This window comes from Lissotriton vulgaris, unplaced genomic scaffold (genome assembly GCF_964263255.1).
Source record: "Lissotriton vulgaris unplaced genomic scaffold, aLisVul1.2 SCAFFOLD_3389, whole genome shotgun sequence".
Taxonomy (NCBI): domain Eukaryota; kingdom Metazoa; phylum Chordata; class Amphibia; order Caudata; family Salamandridae; genus Lissotriton; species Lissotriton vulgaris.
Window position 1 is genome coordinate 16700 of NW_028247621.1, and position 22227 is coordinate 38926.

Below are 22227 nucleotides of genomic sequence, written 5' to 3' on the forward strand. Positions count from 1 at the left end.
CACCAGATCTGTTCATGAAAAATCTGCCAGTGAGCTTTAGAACCAACAACTGTGGGAGTCTCTGGGTGAAACACCACCGATCTGTAGAGTTACAGCAGATCTTGTAATCCTGATTCTGCCTGTTTCAGGATTACTGGGGTACTTGTAATAGGCTGCATTGTTTTGAGCATGCAGTAAACTCATCATAACCCATCCGTTACAGAGATGCAGTATGAATCTATTTTGACCCGCAACATATCTCTTTCTCTTTCAGAGTTTTCAGAGGATGAATCTATTTCCTGCTCTGTCCAAGGTGAAAATGATTGTCTCATCATATTTAGGATGGCCAGTGATGACCAGGGAAAGAGTGTAATTTATAACATTAGCCAGAAAGGTAAGTGTGGAATATTATCTGGCATACTGACATAGATGAAATATAAATGTCTGAAGTAGCAGTGGCTAAAATGAGGTTGGAGTGTTTTTTGCCCACATAATTTGTCTTTTCAGACTTATCATTTTCAAAATCCACCATTGTCATAAAACAGTTTTCCAAAAGAATAATTTCTTAAACTTATGACATTGCCTCAAAGGTCTCTAATGCATTTCCATAAATTGAATGATCTGGAGCAGATGGTGTAAAAGAATGTGAGGTGCGTCGTCCTACCATCAGGGGGACTCCGCAACGTTTCATGCCTGTAATGGACTAGGGTAGGCCCAGGGGGGCAATGAGGAGTGAGTGGCAACAGTGTAAGTGTGGACTCTGCCTACTCCACTTCCATCCACTTTTTGTCTGGCTTTCGTTTCATCTGGCATGCGAAGGGGCGGAGTCCGACAGGCTTCACTTCTATCCGATTAACTTCCTCGAAGCTCAGGAGTGCTGCATTGTGAGTGTTCTGCTGTGCAGACTCACTAGTGCAGGCTTCTGCAATGAGTAGCTCGGGGGCTATATATAATAGCTCTCCTGGGTGCAGCCCAGCCTACCAAATTAGAAGCTTTTGCTTGGTTGAATTAATATATGTATACCAAAATTGAATGGCGAGTTTTTAGACGAAAATGTGTGTGTTTTCGCAATACAGTGGCCCAGGTTTGTAGAAAATGGTTGAGTTTGCAAGATATGTTTAAAGTTGATATCTGAGCCATAAATGATGTGGCAATGGGGAGACTTATTAATAATATAGTTAGTTGTGTGCCCGTGGCATTGCAGCTATAGTTGCTTGCTGGCCTTCGCAAGACGGCTGGCCGAAGGGACATGCGCACTGTAAACAGTGCAAAGGCAGCCCTCTGCTTACGACTCATCCCTGCCGCCACTCAGCAGGCCCGCCCCGTCCTGATGCTCGGTTGAGGACGGGACGATGAAAAATAAAATGATAATGTATTACCATTTTATTTTTTATCACTAGGCTTTTGGAGGAACTTAAGCGGGGCGACGCTTCTCCTCTCCAATGGAAGAGCCACCCCTGCCTGAGCAATCGTACCTGATGAACTGAGGTGGTCAATACTAATTATCTTATTTGATTTGGTGTTTATTTCAATACTAATAACATTAGAAGCACAGGAGGATTGTCATTGAACATTACAGAAAGGTTTGGGGAGTGCTCTTGTAACTTGATTTCTCTTTATAAACAGAGTTCTGTTTCAACTGAGTGCATACATGCCTTAAATCTGCACAATTCACTTAATGAAAGTAAGCCAGGTAATTGCTGTTTAATTGTTGTTACCGTTGCCCACTTCAAAGGAAAATCAAACAATAATCTCCATTATTTGGTGAGAAATATATTAAAACCTGGAAACAGTGTGTCGCTGTATTTCATAATCACATAATGTGGTTAAGGAACCATTTTTAGTTTTATTGGAGGTGCTCAGTGCAGTTCCAGCTGCAGCACATAGACACACCCTTGTTTTTTATTTACAGTAGATCCTAGCTCCGGCCTCAAGTCTCTGGCCTTCTTTGGCCAGCTAGGCCTTGATGCTGATGGTGCGCCGGCATCCTTGCACCATGCAGCCCAATGACTGTCCACCCAGCAGCTTTGCTGTACTCTGGCCTCTCATCCCTCTGGGTTCCTCACCCCGCCTGCACGTTCCCATCTAACCTCTGGGAGCACACTACTGGATCCGAAAATGGAACTTCAGTGCGAACCCGCTGGCAGTCATAGCCCTGCCAAGCTTCCTAGGTCTGTGTCGCGATTCTTTGAATTCTGTGACTTGCAGTCTTGTTTAGTCTATGATACTACACATCACAGAGTTCAAAGGAAAACAACCTGGACTGGAACGACACATCACGCATGGACCAGGGTAACCTAACAACTATGATGTCAGCGGTTTGAACTCATGCTGTAGAGAAATATAAAAAAGGTAAATGGCGTCCTGGTGAAAAATGCACTCTGTGACTGCACTGCGGAGGTTTAAAAGCAGAGGCTGGATGGGGTGGATGGTTATGTGGTTGGACTCTCAGGGCCTAATTTATGAGGTTTTGCCGTAGGGCAGCAACGCAGGTCTTCCTGCAGCGCTGCCCTATGGCAAAATAAAAGGGCTGGAATGCACCGTATCGATTAGATATGGCACATTCCTGACCTTTTCACCCGGCGCTGGCGCACAGTGGGCTGCCATGCTCCAACACATGCACCTTTGCACCATAGTGCAAGGGTGCCTGCGTTGTGGGGGTGATTATTTTTGTGCATGAAGGGAAACATTCCTGCACAAAAACAATCACACAAGGCGTTTTCCTCTTTCCATGTGTGCTGCAGAATGCAGCACACATAAACAAAGGAAAAACAAGGAGAAATAAAGATATTTCTCATCATTAAGGAGACTAGAAGACCTACTACAAGGGCCTGCTATGCAGCTAAATGGAAGAGATTTGGTCTGAGCACCATGGTTCGCCTCTCAGACAGGCAGTGGTAGCCTGTGCATGTTCTTCACCTAGGTTGTGCATTACATCCTGGTGTAGAACATGCTAAGTGTGCATGACTGTTTGGCTGTCACAAGAGGACAGCCAGCAAAATCGACATGCACACACTTTGAAAGTGTTCACCACTCCTCCTCCCTCTCTGTGGGTAGCCCTGACCTGCACCTTCAGAGCCTTCTGGAAAAAAAAAATATGACCTACCTGTTTGTGGCATAGTTCTCTATTCTGTTGTCTGCTGCTGTGGCTCACCCAGCGCGGGGACACGCCGAGATGGCGTAACCAGGCGCTTTATAAGCTGTATTATTATTATTATTAATATTATTATGATAATGTGGCGTTATTATCATTTTGTTCTTCCTGTGGTGCGACGCTCCTCCACCTTCGCAGGGGATCCGCCACTGGGTAGCCATAGTTTTGACCTACATTTGAATAGTGCTCTTCCCTGGGGAGTGTCATAGAGGAAAATGGAATTCAAATGCATCGGCCAATCACAGTCAATACAATTATATTACATTCTGTTATATTTATATTTGACAAAAGCACTGACTTTGCTCGAGAAAAAAAACATGATTAGTAGAATTGCATACACCTGTGTGGAAAGAGCAGGTACATTTAAGTAGGGCAGTTTTAGTAATAGCCAATATACAGAGAAGAGCTACACGCAGGGAAATGATTTTCATTAATATCAGGCTGACCATTCTTTGCTTGGCTAAAGGAATGAGAATTAAAAACGAAAGGGAACATTTGTGCAAATGGAAATTTTAGTTTTAGCACACAAGTTGTTAATCTTTTATCATCCTGCGGTTGTCCACATATCGGTGCCTGTTGGTAGGCAGTGGCTCTGTCAGTCGAGGTTTATTGTGGGACCAGCAAAGAGTTAATATACGTATGTGCATGTCGGTCATAAGGGAGGGGTTAGAGAGGGTGTTATTATCCCATGTCCCATTTTGTTTTAGGGCCCCATATTTGTGGCGAAACATTTACTTCAAGTTTTTAAGGCAAAGCCTGCCACTAATGATGAGCAAGCTAACATGGCAGGGCCCAGATGTATGAAGACTTTTTGCAGTTGCAAAGGATTCGATTTGCAGAATTGGGATGTTTGCAACTGCACAAAGTCTTTTTCTGATGTATGAAACCCAAATTGTGATTCAGTAACATGTTATCGAATTGCAATTTGAGTTTGTGACCAAATACCAATTATATATTTGGAAGAGGCATGTTTAAGCATCCCTTCCAATTGTGAATCGCAGAGGTATGTATTAATGTTTTGCGACTGAATTCTAGTTGAAAAACTTTACTATTTTACAATCTCTTCAAAGGAGGTGGTAAGCCAATTCGCTAATGGGACAGGGTTTCCATGGGGCCCCTACCCCTTAGAGAATTTAAAAAAGTATATTTTTTAAGAGTAAGCAGTGATCACACCGTCCACTGCTTACTCTCAAAAAGTAAAGTATAAGGTTAATTTTTTATTTTTTTAATGCAGCCCATTTTCCTGCGACCTACCTCATTAATATTTATGAGGTAGGTCGATTTGCGAACCACTAGTAACTAATAACTTAAAAATAAAAGGTTCATGCATCAGGAAATGTAATTTCCTTATTGTGATTCAGAGAAAATCATAACTTGGAAATCGTTATTTCCAATATTAGTACATCTGGCCTCTGTATTTGCCATATTTTCTGTTTTCGCTGCTGGACATTTCTTTGCAGACTTTGCAAACTCAAACACTGGTGGTCAGCCTATGCAGGACGCCCCTCTGAAGTTGTGAAACTGGGGCCCGCAAAAAAAACCAATGCAGGTACTGAATTGGGAATAATGGATAGGATTAAGCACTATGGCAAAAGGAAAACATTTGCCTTAAGAGGTGAGGTGGGTGATGGGCTCATAAAGAATTATGTTTAATAATTTTTGACAGTTCAAAAATTGGTAAGTATGGAATATGCAATCTTGCAGAGAAACAATCTGCAGAACATCACCAAGATAGGAATAATACTCAACAGACAACTGACCCGCTACCTCGAGGAGATCCAAAGAAAACTGACCCGCTACCTCGAGGAGAGCAGCATCCTAGACCTGTCCCCGTCCGGGTTCCGCAGCAACCACATTACCGAAACTGCCCTCATCACCGCCACTGATGACATCAGGGCTCTGCTGGACAATGGCAAAACCGCAGCCCTCATCCTTCTGGACCTATCAGCCGCCTTCGACATGGTCTGCCACTGCACCCTATGCACACACCTCCACGATGCAGGGATCCGAGACAAGGCTCTGGAATGGACCACCACCTTCCTCTCCGACCGAACCCAGAGCGTTCACCTCCCCCCTTTCCAATCCGAAGCCACCGAGATCATCTGCGCCGTACCCCAAGGATCATCACTCAGCCCGACATTGTTCAACGTCTACCTTGCACCGCTCGCTCACGTCGCCCGACTTCACAACCTCAACATAATCTCTTATGCCAACGACACCCAGCTGATGCTCTCCCTCACCAAGGACCCCCTCACCACCAAAACCAACCTCCACGAAGGAATAAAAGCAGTCGCCGAATGGATGAAGAACAGCCGTCTGAAGCTGAACTCAGACAAGACGGAAGTACTCATCCTCGGCTCTACCCGCTTGACCTGGGACGACTCCTGGTGGCCGACCGCACTGGGAGCAGCACCGACACCCATCGACCATGCACTCAACCTGGGGTTCATCCTCGACTCAACACTCTCCATGACCAAGCAAGTCAACGCTGTCTCGTCCTCCTGCTTCAACACCCTTTGCATGCTCCGCAAGATCTACAGGTGGAATCCCACCGAAACCAGAAGAATGGTCATCCAGGCCCTCGTCAGCAGCAAGCTGGACTACGGAAACGCCCTCTATGCAGGAGCCTCGGCCAAACTCCTGAAACACCGCATGCAGAACGTCTCTGCACGCCTGTTCCTCGACATCCCTCGCCACATTACACCCCACCTGAGAGACCTGCACTGGCTTCCCGTCAACAAGAGGATCACCTTCAAGCTCCTCACCCACGCACACAAGGCACTCCACAACACCGGACTGGAGTACCTCAACCGACGACTCACCTTCTTCACCCCGAACCGCCAGCTGCGCTCCGCCGACCTCACCCTCGCCACCGTCCACCGCATGCGAAGAGTGACCACCGGCGGCAGATCGTTCTCCCACCTCGCCGCCAAAACCTGGAACACCCTCCCCATCCTCCTTCGGCTGACCCAGGACCTACAAACCTTCAGGAGGCTCCTCAAGACCTGGCTATTCGAGCAGTAGCAGCACCCCTCCCCCAGCGCCTTGAGACCCGCACAGGTGAGTGGTGCGCTTTACAAATGTTCTGATTGATTGATTGATTGATTGGTTGAATACAGAATCAACTACTATCAAAAAGGGACTTAAATATTGAAACAACTGCAAGGGGCAGTTACAATTGACAGAAATATTCGTGCAGTATCAGTAAGGCAATGCCGTTGTGGGAATTTTGGGCACAAGGTCCTGAAATAGAGCCCAAGGGAAAGAATCTACAAGTTCTTCTTGCCCTTTTCTTTTGCCAGACAAACAGATGTTTTATGAGCTTCCATAAATGTTTCCAGTAAGGGGAAACATCGGGATACTGAATTTGTTGAGTTATAAGGGTTGATGATAGGAGAGATGACTGGTAAAATGCTGCAGGTGGCAGGCAGTTGGGAGCAGATAGCAGTAGGGCAAACATGGTGCAAAGTGGTAGGCAAGATGGGGTTCTTCATCCGAAAACCTCTTATTTCTGTCAAACCACACGTTCTCATTCATTTTCTTCCCTGTGCCATTATTAGCTCCTTGTTCTTTCCCATTGACCATATAATTTCTGCTCTAAGCTAGGTTTAGCTATAAGTTTTTTTTTAGCATTGAGCCATAATGTACAAAAGATTTAGCTGGCGTGGAAGAACAGGGAACACATTTTGGCGCAGGGAAGAGAATGAATGGGGAGGGCGACCTCCATCTATCCAGACAACATGCTGTCAAATGAACCTTTGGGTCAAGAACAGATAGAGGAAAATATCACCAGGAAAAACAGCTGGAAACTATGCAAATGTCAAAACCAAGGAACAAGATACACTATTGGAAACAAGAAAGTAAAGCAATGCCGAGCAACTATCTTTGACCTGTGGCAGTCCTACTGTCTTCAGGTCATGATTCCCATTAGACAGCGGGGAGACAATGTCAACCCTCTGGTAAGGCTTTCTCGGTGTTCCACATCTGTTCCTAAACTTTCTGGTACCTGGGGTCCAAGAAGCAGCATGTCACAACCTTGTCCAGGCTCTATGTAGGCCACTAATGTTCCCAGCCAGCAGCCACGCCAAGAGTTCAGCTTGACATTCGGGGTATTGAGCCCACGGGAGTCCATCAGCATTGTACTATCTATGAGGTTCACACCCCACTCCTCTCATGCCGTGTGGCTAACCAGCAGATCTACAAGCGAAGTGGCATAAACTAAAAGCACCTTTGGGCATTTTCTTCCATGTAGCCTCCTGTCATACCTTGTGGAAATTCACAAAGATTTTCCAATAGGGTTTCCCTACTTCTAATTGCTCATTTAACTTACACTCATATGGTCCAGACTTAAGAGGTGCAGAAAGTGTGGGAATGTGCCCCAAAACATCCATCTTCCACCAAGAAAATAAAACACAGTCTCAGGAAGATGCCCAACTTTCGTAGTCATTGACAGAATTTTCAGAATAGATACGCTTACACACACACTCACACACTGACAACCACACACACACACACACACACACACACTATGAGGACCAGTGCGCTCCTCACAGTGTAAGTTAAACATCCACACACATGCGCTCACACACATGAATACAGGGTTAGGAAAATAACATATTTGCACATACATTATTTTATGTGTACTGTAATGCCAGCTTATGATGAGATTGTTGTAAATGTCCAAAAACTTATAAATTTGACCATGCACTGGTGTAAACTATGCAGGTCTTGATATACCTATTTCTATTACCTTAGTGAAGCAACCCTGTATTCACATTAATTGCACTAGATACACAAAGGGGCAGATGTACGACCCTAAATTGCGGTCGCAAATGGGTAATCGGCCCGTTTGTGACCGTAATTTATGGCATGGCCATGTACAAACCTCATTTTGTGATTCAGTAAATTTTACCAATTCTCAAAATGAGGTTTGCGACTCGCTATTAGGAAGGGGCGTGCCAAGGGCATCCATTCCTAATAGGGACTTGCATTTGTATGTATTAATGATTTGCGTCCCCACTTGCGGTTGCAAAACACTCGCAATTTACCAACCTTTCGTAAATGGGAAGGGGTCCCCAGGACCCCTTACCCTTTGTGAATGGGTCAAAAATATTTTTAAGGGCAGGCAGTGGTTTCCTTTAGGAAAACGGACTGCATTTAAAACATAAAAAACTGCTTTATTTAAAAGCAGTCACATACATGGTGGTCTGCTGACCCCAGCAAGCCACCATCCCGGTGAGTGCTAACCATTACTAATGGGGTTGGAAATTGCACATGCCTCATTAATATTAATGAAGCATGCAGTTTGCAACTCCTTAAGGAATCGCAAACAGTGTCTGAGACACTGTTGTACATCCCAGTTTGCAAATCACAAATTACGAGTCGCAAACACGACGCAATTTGTGAGTCGCAAATTGGTGGGTTGTACATCTGTCCCGAAGTAGCATAATGAATCTGAGGCTAGACTCACTCAGGAGGATTTGGAGCTACATGGAAACTCTGGCAAGTGCTTGTTTTCACGATTATTGATGAACCCTACTTACATAGCTGGTGCTACGTAACTACATCATTATCGCTTGCACGGGTCAAATCTATGAAGGTTCAGAGGCTAGATGCTTGTGAATACACAGCACATTAGGCCCAATTCACAAGCCTATTTGCATGTCCAAGTCAGACTTGCATGCTTACATTGCTTTTTTTTACTACTCCAAAAATAATTTTGTAATTCATGAAAGTGGTTTTGCCCTTGTTAAAAGATTCAGTTGCACTAAGTTTCCATGTGAGTAAATCTACTCTGGGCAGGGAGCCACCATTCAAGGGAAGGAATGCCCCTGCACATTTGTGTACACGTCCCACAAAAGTATGCATTTGTGAGTAGTCACAAGCCCTTTTCTGACCCATTCTGAGGAGATTCACTTCTGTCAAGAGCAGAAGTAAATCCCCTTCCAGGGTGGAAACTGATACAAATAACACAACAAGTGGTGTGGTGTGAGGTGATAGTGTTTCTCCCACAAACGCTGATTGTATGGGTGCTGCAGTACCCCCAAAAATAACTCTGCTGGAGTACAGATGGTGAATGAGCAATAAAGAAGCCTTTAAATGTAGCTTTTATCTTGTCACATTTCCTTTGCATTCACGGACAGGCAGTGGTGGCTCGCCATGGGAGTGCTGCGGGCGGTGGAGCGGGGGAGGGGCAGGGTGGGGGGGGTTCTGGACGGACAGGAGTAAGGTAAGTAATTAAATAAATAAAACAATTAACCTTACGCGCGCTGAATCGCCAAGTTATCAATGCTGCCCGCCACGGTAAATTGTTTTATTTATTTAATTACTTACCTTACTCCTGTCCATCGTAGGTCGGACTCCACCCCCCCCCCCCCCCCCGCACCCTAACCCTCCCCACCCACTCCACCGCCCGCTGCACTCCCACACTGAGCTGCCACTGCAGACAGGGCTCGAACGCCAGGCTATGTTTTCTGACAAATTGATGCTTACCTGGAAACTGGTGTTTACTTTTATTTCTCTAAATGAACAGTGAGAGGATTTTGTAAACCTAGATAGCAATCTTGCTGAGGCAGAGGAAATGAAGGGAAAGAGTGAGGATGTCCTTTGTTTTCTAACACACATCAACATTTAAATACCGGTAAACGAACTATACACATCTTTCAAAATCTATTAGCAATTAGGAAAGAGGAAATGAAGCACATTTTTTGTAATTCTGAAGTGTGATGCAAACAAAGATGTCAATAGGATCAAAGCAATCGAGACACTGTACTTGGTGATGCACAAATGATAAATATTCGCTGAAGCATGATTTCCACACTTTATCATTTGTGAGCTACATGGTTTTCACAGAAAAATTGCATATCAACATTTAGTGGTCCTTTCAACGAATGTACTGCCTGTAAATAATAGTGGGCTACCATACCAGTGCTCCAAAATGCAACAACCGGCTACATACCACGCCCTTACCACTTTGCTGCTGTATGGGCAACAAATATTTGCTACACTTGTATTTTGTGTGATGGTTGAATTTTTCACAGTCCCTATGCCTTTAGTGATACAGGATTAATGGCAGCACCCCAACTCTGAATAATGTTCCAGCCACACTGGTTCCTTCCTGGGAAATCATGATTCTCCCGGGGAGAACAAAAAGTAAGAAAGTTAATAAGTGCAACTTAGTCCATCATTTACAACAATTTGACGCAGGGCAGAGATGCATGTCACTTTTTTTAACTGCCCTGTATCAAAAGAAAAGGGCAGGTATGTGCCATATCTTTGGGATACCGCACATTCCTGTCCTCTTCCACTGCGCCAGCGCACAAATGGCTGCCTGGCGTCAACGCAGACACCATGGTGCAAGGGTGTCTGTGCTGTTGGCACAATTGTTTTCGTACAGGAAGGGGGAGCTTCCTGCACAAAAACAATTGTTACACCTCCACACAGGGTGGCTTTTCGGGACCAAGCAGATATAGCTCTGTACTCTGTGTCGCCGGACCGTCAAAAAAAGTGACATCTCGGCGGCGCACAGGGCTTGTAAATAAGCCCCTAAATGTCTAAAAGTCACTCACACATGGACACTTGAGAACTCTGTACAGACCTAACTAGAAAATTCATGTTATTCGACATTTTAATTGTTTGGAAGCTTCCTCGTTTTCTGGTCCATGGAGCCCCATCAAAACAAAAACTTATATTCTATAAAAAAAAAGCATCGAGATTTAAACGAGAACATTAATTTTGCATAATTGTTGCAGCTGAAGAATCAAAAATTGGACTATTGCATTAGAGAGAAATTGGAGGCAGCCAATTTGATCCCAAGTCTGTAAAGTAGCATATTTTCTATCAGTTTTACAAATTAATTTTTATTTACAAATATTTTTACAATTTTTACAAATCAAATTACTTTTTCCAATTTTTACATAGTATTTTTTTTTTTTTACAAATTACAACTTTTACAAAACAAAAAAACAATGCCTGCACAGGTATTCGTTTTCAGATTTCTGTAACTGAACTAAAACCCGAAAATTAAGAGACCTGTACCTTTAGTTGAACGAAACCTAAATTATGGGTAATGACGTTGCGGCAAGTGTTTCGTTTTCAACCTAGTCAACATTAGCTTATAAACTGACGTTTAGGATTTAATGTTCACCCGCGAAAAATACACAGAGGAATCAAAAATACACCAGGAACCAATACAATGTAAAGCCAATACAATCTAATTCGTGTATATTTTTTGCAGGAATTTAAATTATAGTTACGTTTCACTCATTACAAAACTCGACTCATGACTCTAAAACTGAAGCGGTGTTTTGCGCTGTTTGGACAGTAATAGAATCTGAATTATTTAGTCACTAAAGTGATTGATTAACATGTGCTAACAGTTCAGTAAGAATAGAAATGGCTCACGTCTTCTCTCTGGTGGTGAAAGAGATGCAGTACAGTCTTCAGGCAACAAAGACGAACAAATCTGTTGACAAATGTATTCGCCCTGAAGGCACTACCGCAAAGATTTGCTCTCCCAATGTGTACACAACACAGGATAGAAACATACCAGAGATATTTTCAACACAGTTTAGTAAAGGCCATATGTATGAACATATTTTCCCATAGACACAGAATGGGTAAAACCTTTTGATACATCTGGCCCTAAATGTAAGTTGGCATGTATCTTAAGATTTAACTGTTGATTTTGGCCAAAACACGACGGGCCTCATTTATGAGGCCGATTGCGCCATCGGAACGTCACTTTTTGTGACTTTCGTGACGCACAAGCCTGCGTGATATTTATCAGGCAGCACTAAGCCACATTTTTTTGGCTTAATGCTGCCTGACAAATATCAGTCCCTTTAAAGCAGTGTTCTGCGTTAAAGGGGCTTGCAATGGGTGTTGCTGGGGGCGTTCCCAGCAACATCAATGGCCTTTTGACACTGCCCCAGATTAATGAGAAATTGTAACTCTGAGGCAGTGCCAAAAGCTTACGCCTCGGCTTAAGGGAGGCGCAACGGGGAGAAATATCTTTATTTCTCCTTGTTTTTCCTTTTTCTACGTGTGCTGCTGCAGCACACGTAGAAAGAGGAAAAGCCTTTTGTGATTATTTTTGTACAGAGAGGTTTCCCTTCCTGTACAAAAATAATCATCCCTGCAAGGCCGGCACCCTTACACCATTGTGCAAAGGGGCCTGCTTTGGTGCTCGGCAGCCCACAGGGGAAAAGGGCAGGAATGTGCTGTATCTTATAGATACTGCGCATTCCTGCCCTTTTCTTTTGCTGTAGGGAAATGCAACAGGAAGGCCAGCTGCGCTACAAGACGGCAAAACCTCATAAATGAGGCCCTACATTTTTGGCCCACCTTTGTGAAAGAATGCACAGGGTGTACCACTTTCTACTGTCTTTCATATTTTTTTTAATATAGACCTCCACTTTTAAATTCCAGTTAATTTGCATATTACTTGGGTCACAAATTCGACAGTTCTGTAGTATGTTTCACTCCTAAAATTGGGGTATGCAGATTCCAAACTCTTCCCTTTAGACAGACTGCATTTCGTTTTACAATGACTTACATATGAGTAGGCCTGAGTGTAAAAGGGCTGAGGAAGGGACTGTTCCTCCAAACGAGGCCCATGCCCCCTTTCGGCCCATACACAAATGAAAAGCCATCCTTTGTTGTAATTCTTCAAGAGAGGCCTGCAACCTGCTCGATTTACTGGTTCACCTTACTGATAGCAAGCAACGATTGGTGTAGTGTCCGGCTGGACACGTTCTAGTATTCAGCCATGTGCTGTAACCCCACTGTACACCCACCCATCACAGGCGTCACCGGTCATTCCCTTGATTCTGGCGGTGCTCATCAAGCTGTCCCGCTCCAGGGCGCGGATGATATTGATCGCCCCGGAATGGCCCAGACAGTGGTGGTTCACGGCCATGCTTCACCGGTCTCTCCTTCCTCACATACGGTTGCCGTGCAGGCCGGACCTTCTCACGAAGTTCGGGGGACAGATGGTGCACCCGAACCTTTCGTCTTTGAGTTTGGCGGCTTGGCTCCTGAGATAGTGCAATATGGCCATTTGAATCTGCCCGAAGATTGTATGGACATACTGAAGGAGGCTAAGCGACCTTTACTAGGACTTCTTATGCTTACAAGTAGAAGAGATTCTGCATCTGGTGCAAGTCCAAGAACTATGACCCTACGACGTGTAAGGAGGATGTCATCCTTCCTTATCTTCTACATTTGGCGCAGTCTGGCCTTAATTTCCATTCCATTAAGGTTCATCTCACTGCGCTGACTGCCTACAGGAAATGCCCTTCACAGACTTCCTTCTTCCAGATCCCTGTGATCAAAGATTTTTTGGAAGGCTTGAAGAAAGTATTCCCTCCTGTCCGGCTTCCTTCGCCTTCATGGGAATTGAATGTGGTGCTGTCCAGATTGATGAAGGAGCCTTTTGAACCTATTCATAAGGTTTCATTGCAGCACCTGTCCTGGAAGGCGATGTTCCTCGTGGCCATTACATCGGCCCGCAGGGGAAGTGAAATTCAGGCGTTGTGTTGCCAAGAACCTTATACTGTATTTCATGCTGCTAAGGTTGTTATGCGTACTCACCCTAAATTTCTTCCCAAGGTTATTTCTGATTTTCATGTCAACCAGACCATAACTTTGCCTACGTTTTTTCAGAATCCTTCATTTCCAGCGGAAAGGTCCTTACATTCCCTGGATGTTAGGAGGGTGTTGAAATTTTATCTGGATAAAACCAAAGATTTTCATAGGTCAGACCAATTGTTTATCAATTATGGATCAGTCAGGACCGGTCTTGCTACCTCCAAACAGTCCATTTCTAGGTGGATTGTGTCCTGTATACAATTGTGTTACCAAAAAGCTAATAAGACCGTAGGAGGTAAACCTAAGGCTCATTCCACCAGGGGCAAAGCTGCCACGACTGCTTTGCTGCGTAATGTTCCAATTGCAGAAATCTGCAAGGCGGCCACTTGGAAGTCGGTTCATACCTTTGCTAAGCATTACTGTCTGGACACTGATGCCAGGACAGACGCTCAGGTTGGGCAGGCTTCGCTGCGAAATCTGTTCGTACAGTAGTGGTGTTATGTCTTGATTCTCCACCGCCGCTTTGGTGTGGGGATGGGCTTGCCATTCTATTCACTAGATTATGACTATACACAGAGGTCCCCTACTACAGAAGGAGTAGTTTCTGTCCTGTAACTACAGTTCTGTATTAGGGGTATCTCTGTTATAGTCATAAGCGTCCGCCCTCCTTCCCGGTGGAGAAAGATATTCATGTAAGGAATGCTACAGGTCTGGCGTGTTACGCCTTCAAAAAGAACTGAAAGTAAAAGGGACCTGCTGTGCATTCTGGGATACTGAGAGAGTTCTGGAAAGTTTTCTTAAAGGCACAGTATCCTGTTTGAGCCATATAATGGCAGCCTATGGGGCGTGTCTGTCTATACCTTCCTCTATCATTCCAGAGGCTTTTGCTGGTAGAGGCAAGTTTCTCTGTGGAGGAAACTGGGCAGGCTGTGCTGTTTGTGTGTTTTTTTTGGTGGAATTTCTAGTTGAAGTACTAGACAGTGTAGCCTGTGGATATAGGCTGCATTATCTTTCTTTAAATTCTCTCTGAAGTGTCTTTGCAGTTCTGCAATTTTTTAACAATTTAAGAGATTATTTTTGATTGCTCCGGGGTCCACGCACATGGGCGGGACTATTCACTAGATTATGACTATAACAGAGATACCCCTACTACAAAACTGGAGTTACAGGACAGAAACGACTCCTTACTCATATATTTCAGGAATGTGGTAAGGCCACTCCATGATGTGCCACTTGTACTATACTGTATCAGTGTACTCATAATGTGCTTTCAGATTATGTACTGTATGATGAACTTGTTTAATAAAAAGATTTTTTTTAAAACATTCAGATTTGGTTTCATTAAGTTTTACATACCATGTGGACATCCAGCTTCGTATTTTCGAGAGACAGTCTTATATGTGGTCAGTGAATGTGTTGTTTTTAAGTTTTATGTAACTCTGTATATCATATGTGTGTTGCCGCTGTGTGAAGTCTAAGAAATCCTCAAGAAGTTCAAGATGTAACTTAAAATATGATGGGGACTAGCATAGTTCCTTGAGGGACCTCAAACTGTGTTTCCACAAGATGAGAGAACGTGTCATTTATTTTCAGCTGTTGGTATTAATTCATCCGTGATGATTTGCCCCAGTGAAGAACTGTCCCACCACTACCAAAACACGAGAAGTTGAGGACCTCATTTGAACTTTGGCAGATGGGATACTCTGTTACAAACATGGCGGATATCGCCTCTTCCGTATTACAAGAGCATTATAGACTATGGCACTTGTTATACAGCAGGTGGGATGTCTGACATGTTTGTGAAGGAGTATCACATTTGCTAAACTCAAAATAAGGTCCTGTGTTTAGCAAAAGTTCATAATCCACTGTGTCAAAAGCAGCTAGCAGGCCAAACAGGATTAGCAGGTATGTTTCATTCTTCTCAAGCATTTGGTATGCATCATGAAATTAGTGATGTCTTTGGAAGAGAAGGAGAAGATAAGCTGAGTATCATCTGCTTCTCTTACACAGAAGATTCACAACTTCTCTTCTGTTTCTCCACTGACTCCTCTAAGAACATCACTACTTTCCAGAGTATATGCTGTCAGTGGCCAGTTGGATGGAAGACAAGTGTTTAAAATTAAATTCCAGTTTAGCAAAGATCTTGCTGTTCGGTAAACACACTAATTCGTAGGGAGATTTTTGGTGGCTGGACAGCCTGGGGCATCCCCCTTTACCCAAATCATCTGTGAAAGACCTGGATGTCTGGCTGGACGACTTGCTCAGTCTCGAGAAACAAGTAACCACTCTGGTTGGCAGTCGTTTTGGGCTCTGGGAAGACTAAAACTCATTATTGGCCTATTTCAACCACACCATTGTCAGGTGATAATCCAATCTCTTATTCTATCTCGCCTAGACTACGGCAACATCCTCTAATTGGGTTGCAAGGAATCAATCCTAAACAGGTTACAGTAGGTCCACTACAAGGCAGCCACATTGTTGTTTTCCCTCCCTAAGGGGCTGATTACAATGGCGGGGAGACCACCACTGACGTTGGCGGTCTCCCCGCCATTGTAACTACCTTTACCACCTGCCAAATTTTGGTGGCGGGCAAGCATGTGGCGGTCATAAAGACCTACCACCACGCATCTGACGGTCTGTGGTGGAGGGGCTCTTAGTCCCTACAATGCTGGCGGTGTCTACCAAGCACTGCCGTAGGGATTACAATGTTCCTTTCCGCCAGCTGTTTCATGGCGGGTTACCTGCCATGAAAAGGTTGGCGGAAAGGAACATTGGGGGCCTGTAGCAGACACTGCATGGTGCCTGCCACGTAGTGCAGGGATATGTAAAAAGTCCAGTTTTTACATTGCGGTGGGTGCTGCAGACAGCTGCTCCCGCTGCAATGTAAACTGTGGGCATTACGACTACCATGGTGGCGGTCGCATTGTAATTGCCCCTGTGGGACCGCTGCCTTGTAGGCGGGCGGTTCCTCTCCCTGATACGATATCGGACGGACTACTTCGTAATAAGCCCCTAAGTTTTTCCCCACTTCAAGGCTTCTTCAAGGCTTCTTCACAAGCTCCATTGACTGCCGATGTAGAGGAAAATTCAATATAAAGCACTTAGTGTGGCTCATAAGACTAGGTGCTCCTATCCTGTCTGATCTAATGCAACCTTAACTTCCAAACTGAGCACTCAACACAGCCGAGCTAAATTTGGCTGCAACTTCACAGTTCCATAGGAAATGAGCCAGTGGCCACTCCTTTCGAGTTTTAGCTTCAGCACTCTGGAACAGCCTACCTCTCGAGTTGAAAAGTACCCATTACCACTTTGATTTCAGGAAAAATCTAAAAACCTGACTTTTCATCTATTAGGTAGTCCTGTTTCCCCTTCTTTCTCTCTCTTGGTCAAGAATACTTGTTTGGTGAAAAGCGCTGGGAAGCCCCATAGCTGAGGTTGCTACAAGCTCTAAAAAATGTATTAACATGTATATGTAACATACATAACATGTTATGTATAGTGATTTTAATTCTTCACCCTGAGCCCAAATCTGATAGGTACCTTTGCAAGATATTGTTTTTATGAATGAAATGTTTTAGTTGTTTCAAAAGGCAGGGCAGTAATTGTCATTGTAGTGAAGGACAGAAATGGGGAGGTTATTATTGGTGTGCTTAACCATTCGTAAGGGAGGCATGGACATTACCATGATCAATGGAGTTATTTATATTAGTTTTCAATAGGGGAGTAAGGATAGTTGCTGATTCATCTCTCTCCAGATATTGACCGTGTCTCCACCTCCATTCAGATCGGATCTGACAGTGCGGCTCCAGATCAGGCAGAGATCCATCCTCCTGACTACCATACTGTCCACTCCCATCCCTCCTGTCTTGATAAAGACCCGACGCGACCACCAACTGGGGCGCATTAGGGTCGAAACGTCGACGCTCACCTATGGTCTAGAAACTCCAGGATCCTTGAAATGAATGCTAGGATTCCTTGGATGTGAAATAGATTCTTGCCAACTATACCCCTGTACATAATTGTATATATGTAATTTTCGGTTTTACTGTACATTGCTTCATGCACCAAGCACTTGTCACCAATTGTCACATAATTTTCACTTATGTTTGACAGTCTGCTCAATAGTATCTAATGTCATTATTGAATGAATCAATTCAAATGTAACATGATTGAATTACAATATAAATTTGTTGCAAATCACCCCTTGGCTTTAAGAAATTGATTATTAGATTGTTTGAGTATTCATTATCTCATTGCATATGTGTTTCAGAGATTTTGTTTATACGTTTGTTTTGCATTAATTAGCATTGTCAAAATGATTTGCCTTACCCAACAGAACCATTTTTGTATTTAACCACACTCTCCCAGGTTCTGAGGGACACAGGGTTACCCCTTTTTCTTTAAACTATATGGTGAGAGTGCCAAAACCCTTGAGTAGACAGGGATATGAAAGTAGCGAGTCTCTCTGTAACAAGGCAATACACTGGCTTCGCTATGTAAGGGGTTGCAGGTCCATAATCCCGCAAGGATATCACCAGAGCAAGGAGGATTACCTCGCGAAACTCAGAGCTAGATTGCATTGAGTTAAAGCTAACAGATGCAACTCTTGTTGATAATTTGCTGGCCCTGGAGTTTCGCACCTCCTCTCCCGAACATACAGCCATTCAGATTAGACATATTACACTTTGGCCGACATTGGGGGTGGCAGATCAAGAGAACGGGTGTGGGGGGGTCTGCGTTGAACAGGGTTGACTGACTAAAATCCAGGGACACTGAGAGTAGTACTTCAACTTTAATCTCAGCAAGGCCCAGGGAGGTAAAATCTTCAGCAAAATCACTATCTCCAGGGATTCCAATGGGACAGGGTCAGGATGTAGGAAATGCCCAGGCAATACTCGGTGTTGTAAATAGCGTAGCAGCGGAAACCATGATTAAAAAGACTAATCCATCTACTCTTAATATTCTTTCGTGGAATATAGCAGGGTTAGAGAAGAAATTACAGCTCCCTGAATGGAATAGATTTGTCGAGAAACACGAGCTACGTCTATTTCAGGAGACATGGAGCTTAATTCCTCTGCACAAGTCCGGCTACACTTTTTATTGTATCCCTGCAACTCGTTCAGGAAGAGGGCGCCCATCTGGGGGTTTGCAAATTTATATTAGGATTGAACTCAACAGGACGATCTCTACCCATATTTGTCCATCTCGGGACATTTTGCATCTGACTGTTAAAAGTTCATCTAATGGTCTGGTTTTAGAATTGTTTAACATCTATGCAAGAGGCTCAGATATCATCCACCATATCCTCTTTAGGAAGTACGCTATCGGCAATTTCGCTACATTCTAATATTATACTAGCTGGGGATTTCAATGTTACATTTGAACCTCTGAGTGTGGGCGATCCTATGGGAATTGCTGAAGAAGATCCAAAATGGGCTATTCCGCCCATTAGTTTGGATCCTATTAAAAAGTGGTCCCAGAGAGCCATCAAAATTAATGCCCTCAATTTGGTATATGGTCTAAGAGAAGTGAACGGGAGAACGCACTCTGACTTATATGGTGCTAAAACTTTTAATAGGATAAGCTCCCTGTCCAGAATAGACTACATTCTTATTGATGTGCAACTCTGGGGGGATTTAGAAGACATGGTAGTCGTGCCATCTATAGACAGTGATTATAATCCGCTCTGTCTACAAGTAAATAACATTTGGCAACCACTTGGGTCTAAGGCACGTAACCGCCCCCTGACCACAACCAGAGAGGTAATCCCTACCAACTGTAAGCGTCGCCTGAAATGGAACAAGGTCTCCCAACAAGAAGACAAGCTGCAAAGTATTAGGAAGGTTGTCGAAGCTAAGAACAGAGAATTAATGTTGCTCTATAGTGGAACGGGGAAGCAATTTAATTTTAACCATTTTTATCGAGATAAAATTGATAAGCTAAGTTCATTTTTTATTGTAGAAGTGAAATCAGCTCGGAAGCACGACCAAGCAAGGCCTACTAACCCATGGTACTCTTCTAACAGTAGGGAAAAAAGGGTTTCACTAGCTCATGCAATTAGGATGAAGGACTCGCCTGTAATTAAAATAGCTAGGAGAGAATATTCCAAGGCTTTTGTGGAGGCAAAACGTATCTGGGAGGAGGCCCACAGGCAGGAATTGAAGCAGGCCTCAATGCAGAGGGACGCTACCCTATTCTGAGATCTCATTAATTGTAGGGATAGGAAAATATCTGACCCAACCCCATATCATATAACAGGCCAGCAATGGCAAGAACACTTCTCCAATTTATATTCGGAAGAAGAATGCCTTGTGTCTCCAAACGTTGAAATTTCCCCAGATATCTTAGGTGCCTCCGAGTTAGCGGACAGTTTTGAACTCCATGAGGTGGAGCTAGCAATAAATAGTATTGCTCCAGGAAAGGCAGCAGGTCCCGACGGACTTCCCGGGGACCTACTTCTGCATGATCCCAAGCTTTGGTCCCAATTCATCCTATTAACTATGAATTTGATAGCAAGAGGATTGGCCGTTCCGGACTCCTGGAAAGGTGCGGAGGTGGTACCAATATTTAAGAAAGGGAGTAGGGAGGACCCTGCCAGCTACAGACCGATCAGTTTGATCGATGTGATACAAAAGGTGGTTGGCAGGGTTCTCCTTATGAGGATTAGAACGTGGATAGAGGATGGAAACATCCTGTCCAATTTTCAAGCAGGTTTCAGGCAGAAGGTGGGAACTATGGACTAGGTGTTCAGATTCTTCACGATCTTTTGGAAGACAGTTATTATAGGGAAAGGCAGTTTGTATCTGGCCTTCATAGATCTGAAGACTGCATTCGACCTGGTACCTCGGGACAAGCTCTGGTATGTTGTCCAGCAACTGGGTATCCCCCCTCAGATTCTTGATTTTTTAAAAGGATGCATAGTGGTAACTATGCAAGAATTAGGTGGGGATCCCAAGGGGAGTTGACAGAGAGGATCGTGGTAAGCAAGGGGGTACGCCAGGGATGTGTGTTGGCCCCCACCCTGTTTTCACTATTCATTAACGGGGGGTGGATAACCTTAATGGGGAGCCAACAGACGCTCCCACTTTGGTGGGGGAGAAGACACCAACCCTCTTGTTTGCCGACGATACTCTCTTGATCTTCAAGTCACCTGGCGGCCTCCAGAAGCTTTTAAATAGATTTAGCTCATTCTGCAACGATCAGGGGTTGACAATCAACACAAGTAAAAACAAATCAATGACCATCAACCCCACTAAACGTTTTAGAAACAACATCAGTCTGAATGGTGCCCCCCTGGACGTGGTTGAGTCCTTTGATTATTTAGGAATCAGTTTTTCGAAAAATATGAAATGGGCTTCCCATTTGGACAAGATGCTTTTAAATCATAAGCGGGTGTCTGGGGCGATTGTTAGAGAACAACATCTGTCTGTGAGCAGGCGAATCGCCCCGGCGCTCGCTATTTATGATGGTAAAGCATTATCTTCGGCCCTTTACTGGGCAGAGCTCTAGGGTATGGAGAACACTAGTGAGTTGGCTAAGTCTGAAAACAAGTTTTTAAGAGATCTCACTTCACTTCCCACCTCTACTCCCCTGAAACCCTTATTTTATGATATGGGAAGGTGTTCTATTCAAGATATTGCACGTTTACGCCCCCTGCTCTTTTGAGTTGTCCGATTACGCTGCTGCCCTTGATGAGCTGTTTTCCGTTGATACAGGGAGCAAAGTAAAATGGATAGTGAACCTTAGGCAGCTCTTGGCTGATATTGGCTTTGGTGAGGCATGGGTTTGTCAGATCCCACCACCCAAGCAGAATTTAAAATATTGGGATTGGGTGCAGATGCGTCATCTATCCAATCCAAAATCTGGGAAACTTACAGAAGGGTTCTTTGAACATAAAAACATCTGTAGATTAGAACCCTATCTCGACTTCATGCAGGTTCCCAGGGACAGGGCCCTATATATGAAGATGAGATTAGGGACCCTGCCACTTAATAATGTGATAGCATCATGGAAGGGGCCTAATTTAGTGCCAGTCCCTTGTTCCTGTTGTGCCCATACCAGTGAGTCCATTGCCCACTTTTTTTTAGCATGCCCGGCTTACGGGAAGGCTAGAGCTAAGTGGCTTAAACCAGTCTGTAAAACGTTGGGCCTTACGGATTATTGTGCTGCATTACGCATCCTGAAAACTGATACTTCCTCTTTGACACCGATATGTGGAGTAGCTAAATTTCTGGGATGCGCCTGGTTGTTACGAACAAAGTCTCAGGCAAGAATGCAATAGGTCTTAACATCTGACAGATTCTGGGTGATAGATTTGTCAAAACGAATTTTGCCAAAGATTTATAATGTAAAAGCTGCGATTCTATTCTTTTTAGTCTTACGACAATAGATTTCCACTTTTCTATTGTATATTCTTTTAACTTGTATATATTGTAGTTTTTAATGGTCCTGAATTCAATGTATATTATGGCGGTTTTTAATGGATTTTTGATTATATGAATACA

At 44.0% G+C, this 22227-nt stretch overlaps 1 protein-coding gene across 1 annotated transcript in view; it reads left to right on the forward strand.

The window, feature by feature from the left end:
• The first annotated feature begins 257 nt into the window (after positions 1–257).
• Positions 258–22227, forward strand: part of LOC147665127 (integrin beta-6-like) — a 51107-nt gene continuing 29137 nt past the window's right edge. The window contains exon 1 of the mRNA XM_086949754.1: positions 258–373. Coding sequence (XP_086805880.1) covers positions 322–373 — 52 coding nt within the window. The 5' untranslated portion in view covers positions 258–321. The remainder of the gene's footprint in view (positions 374–22227) is intronic.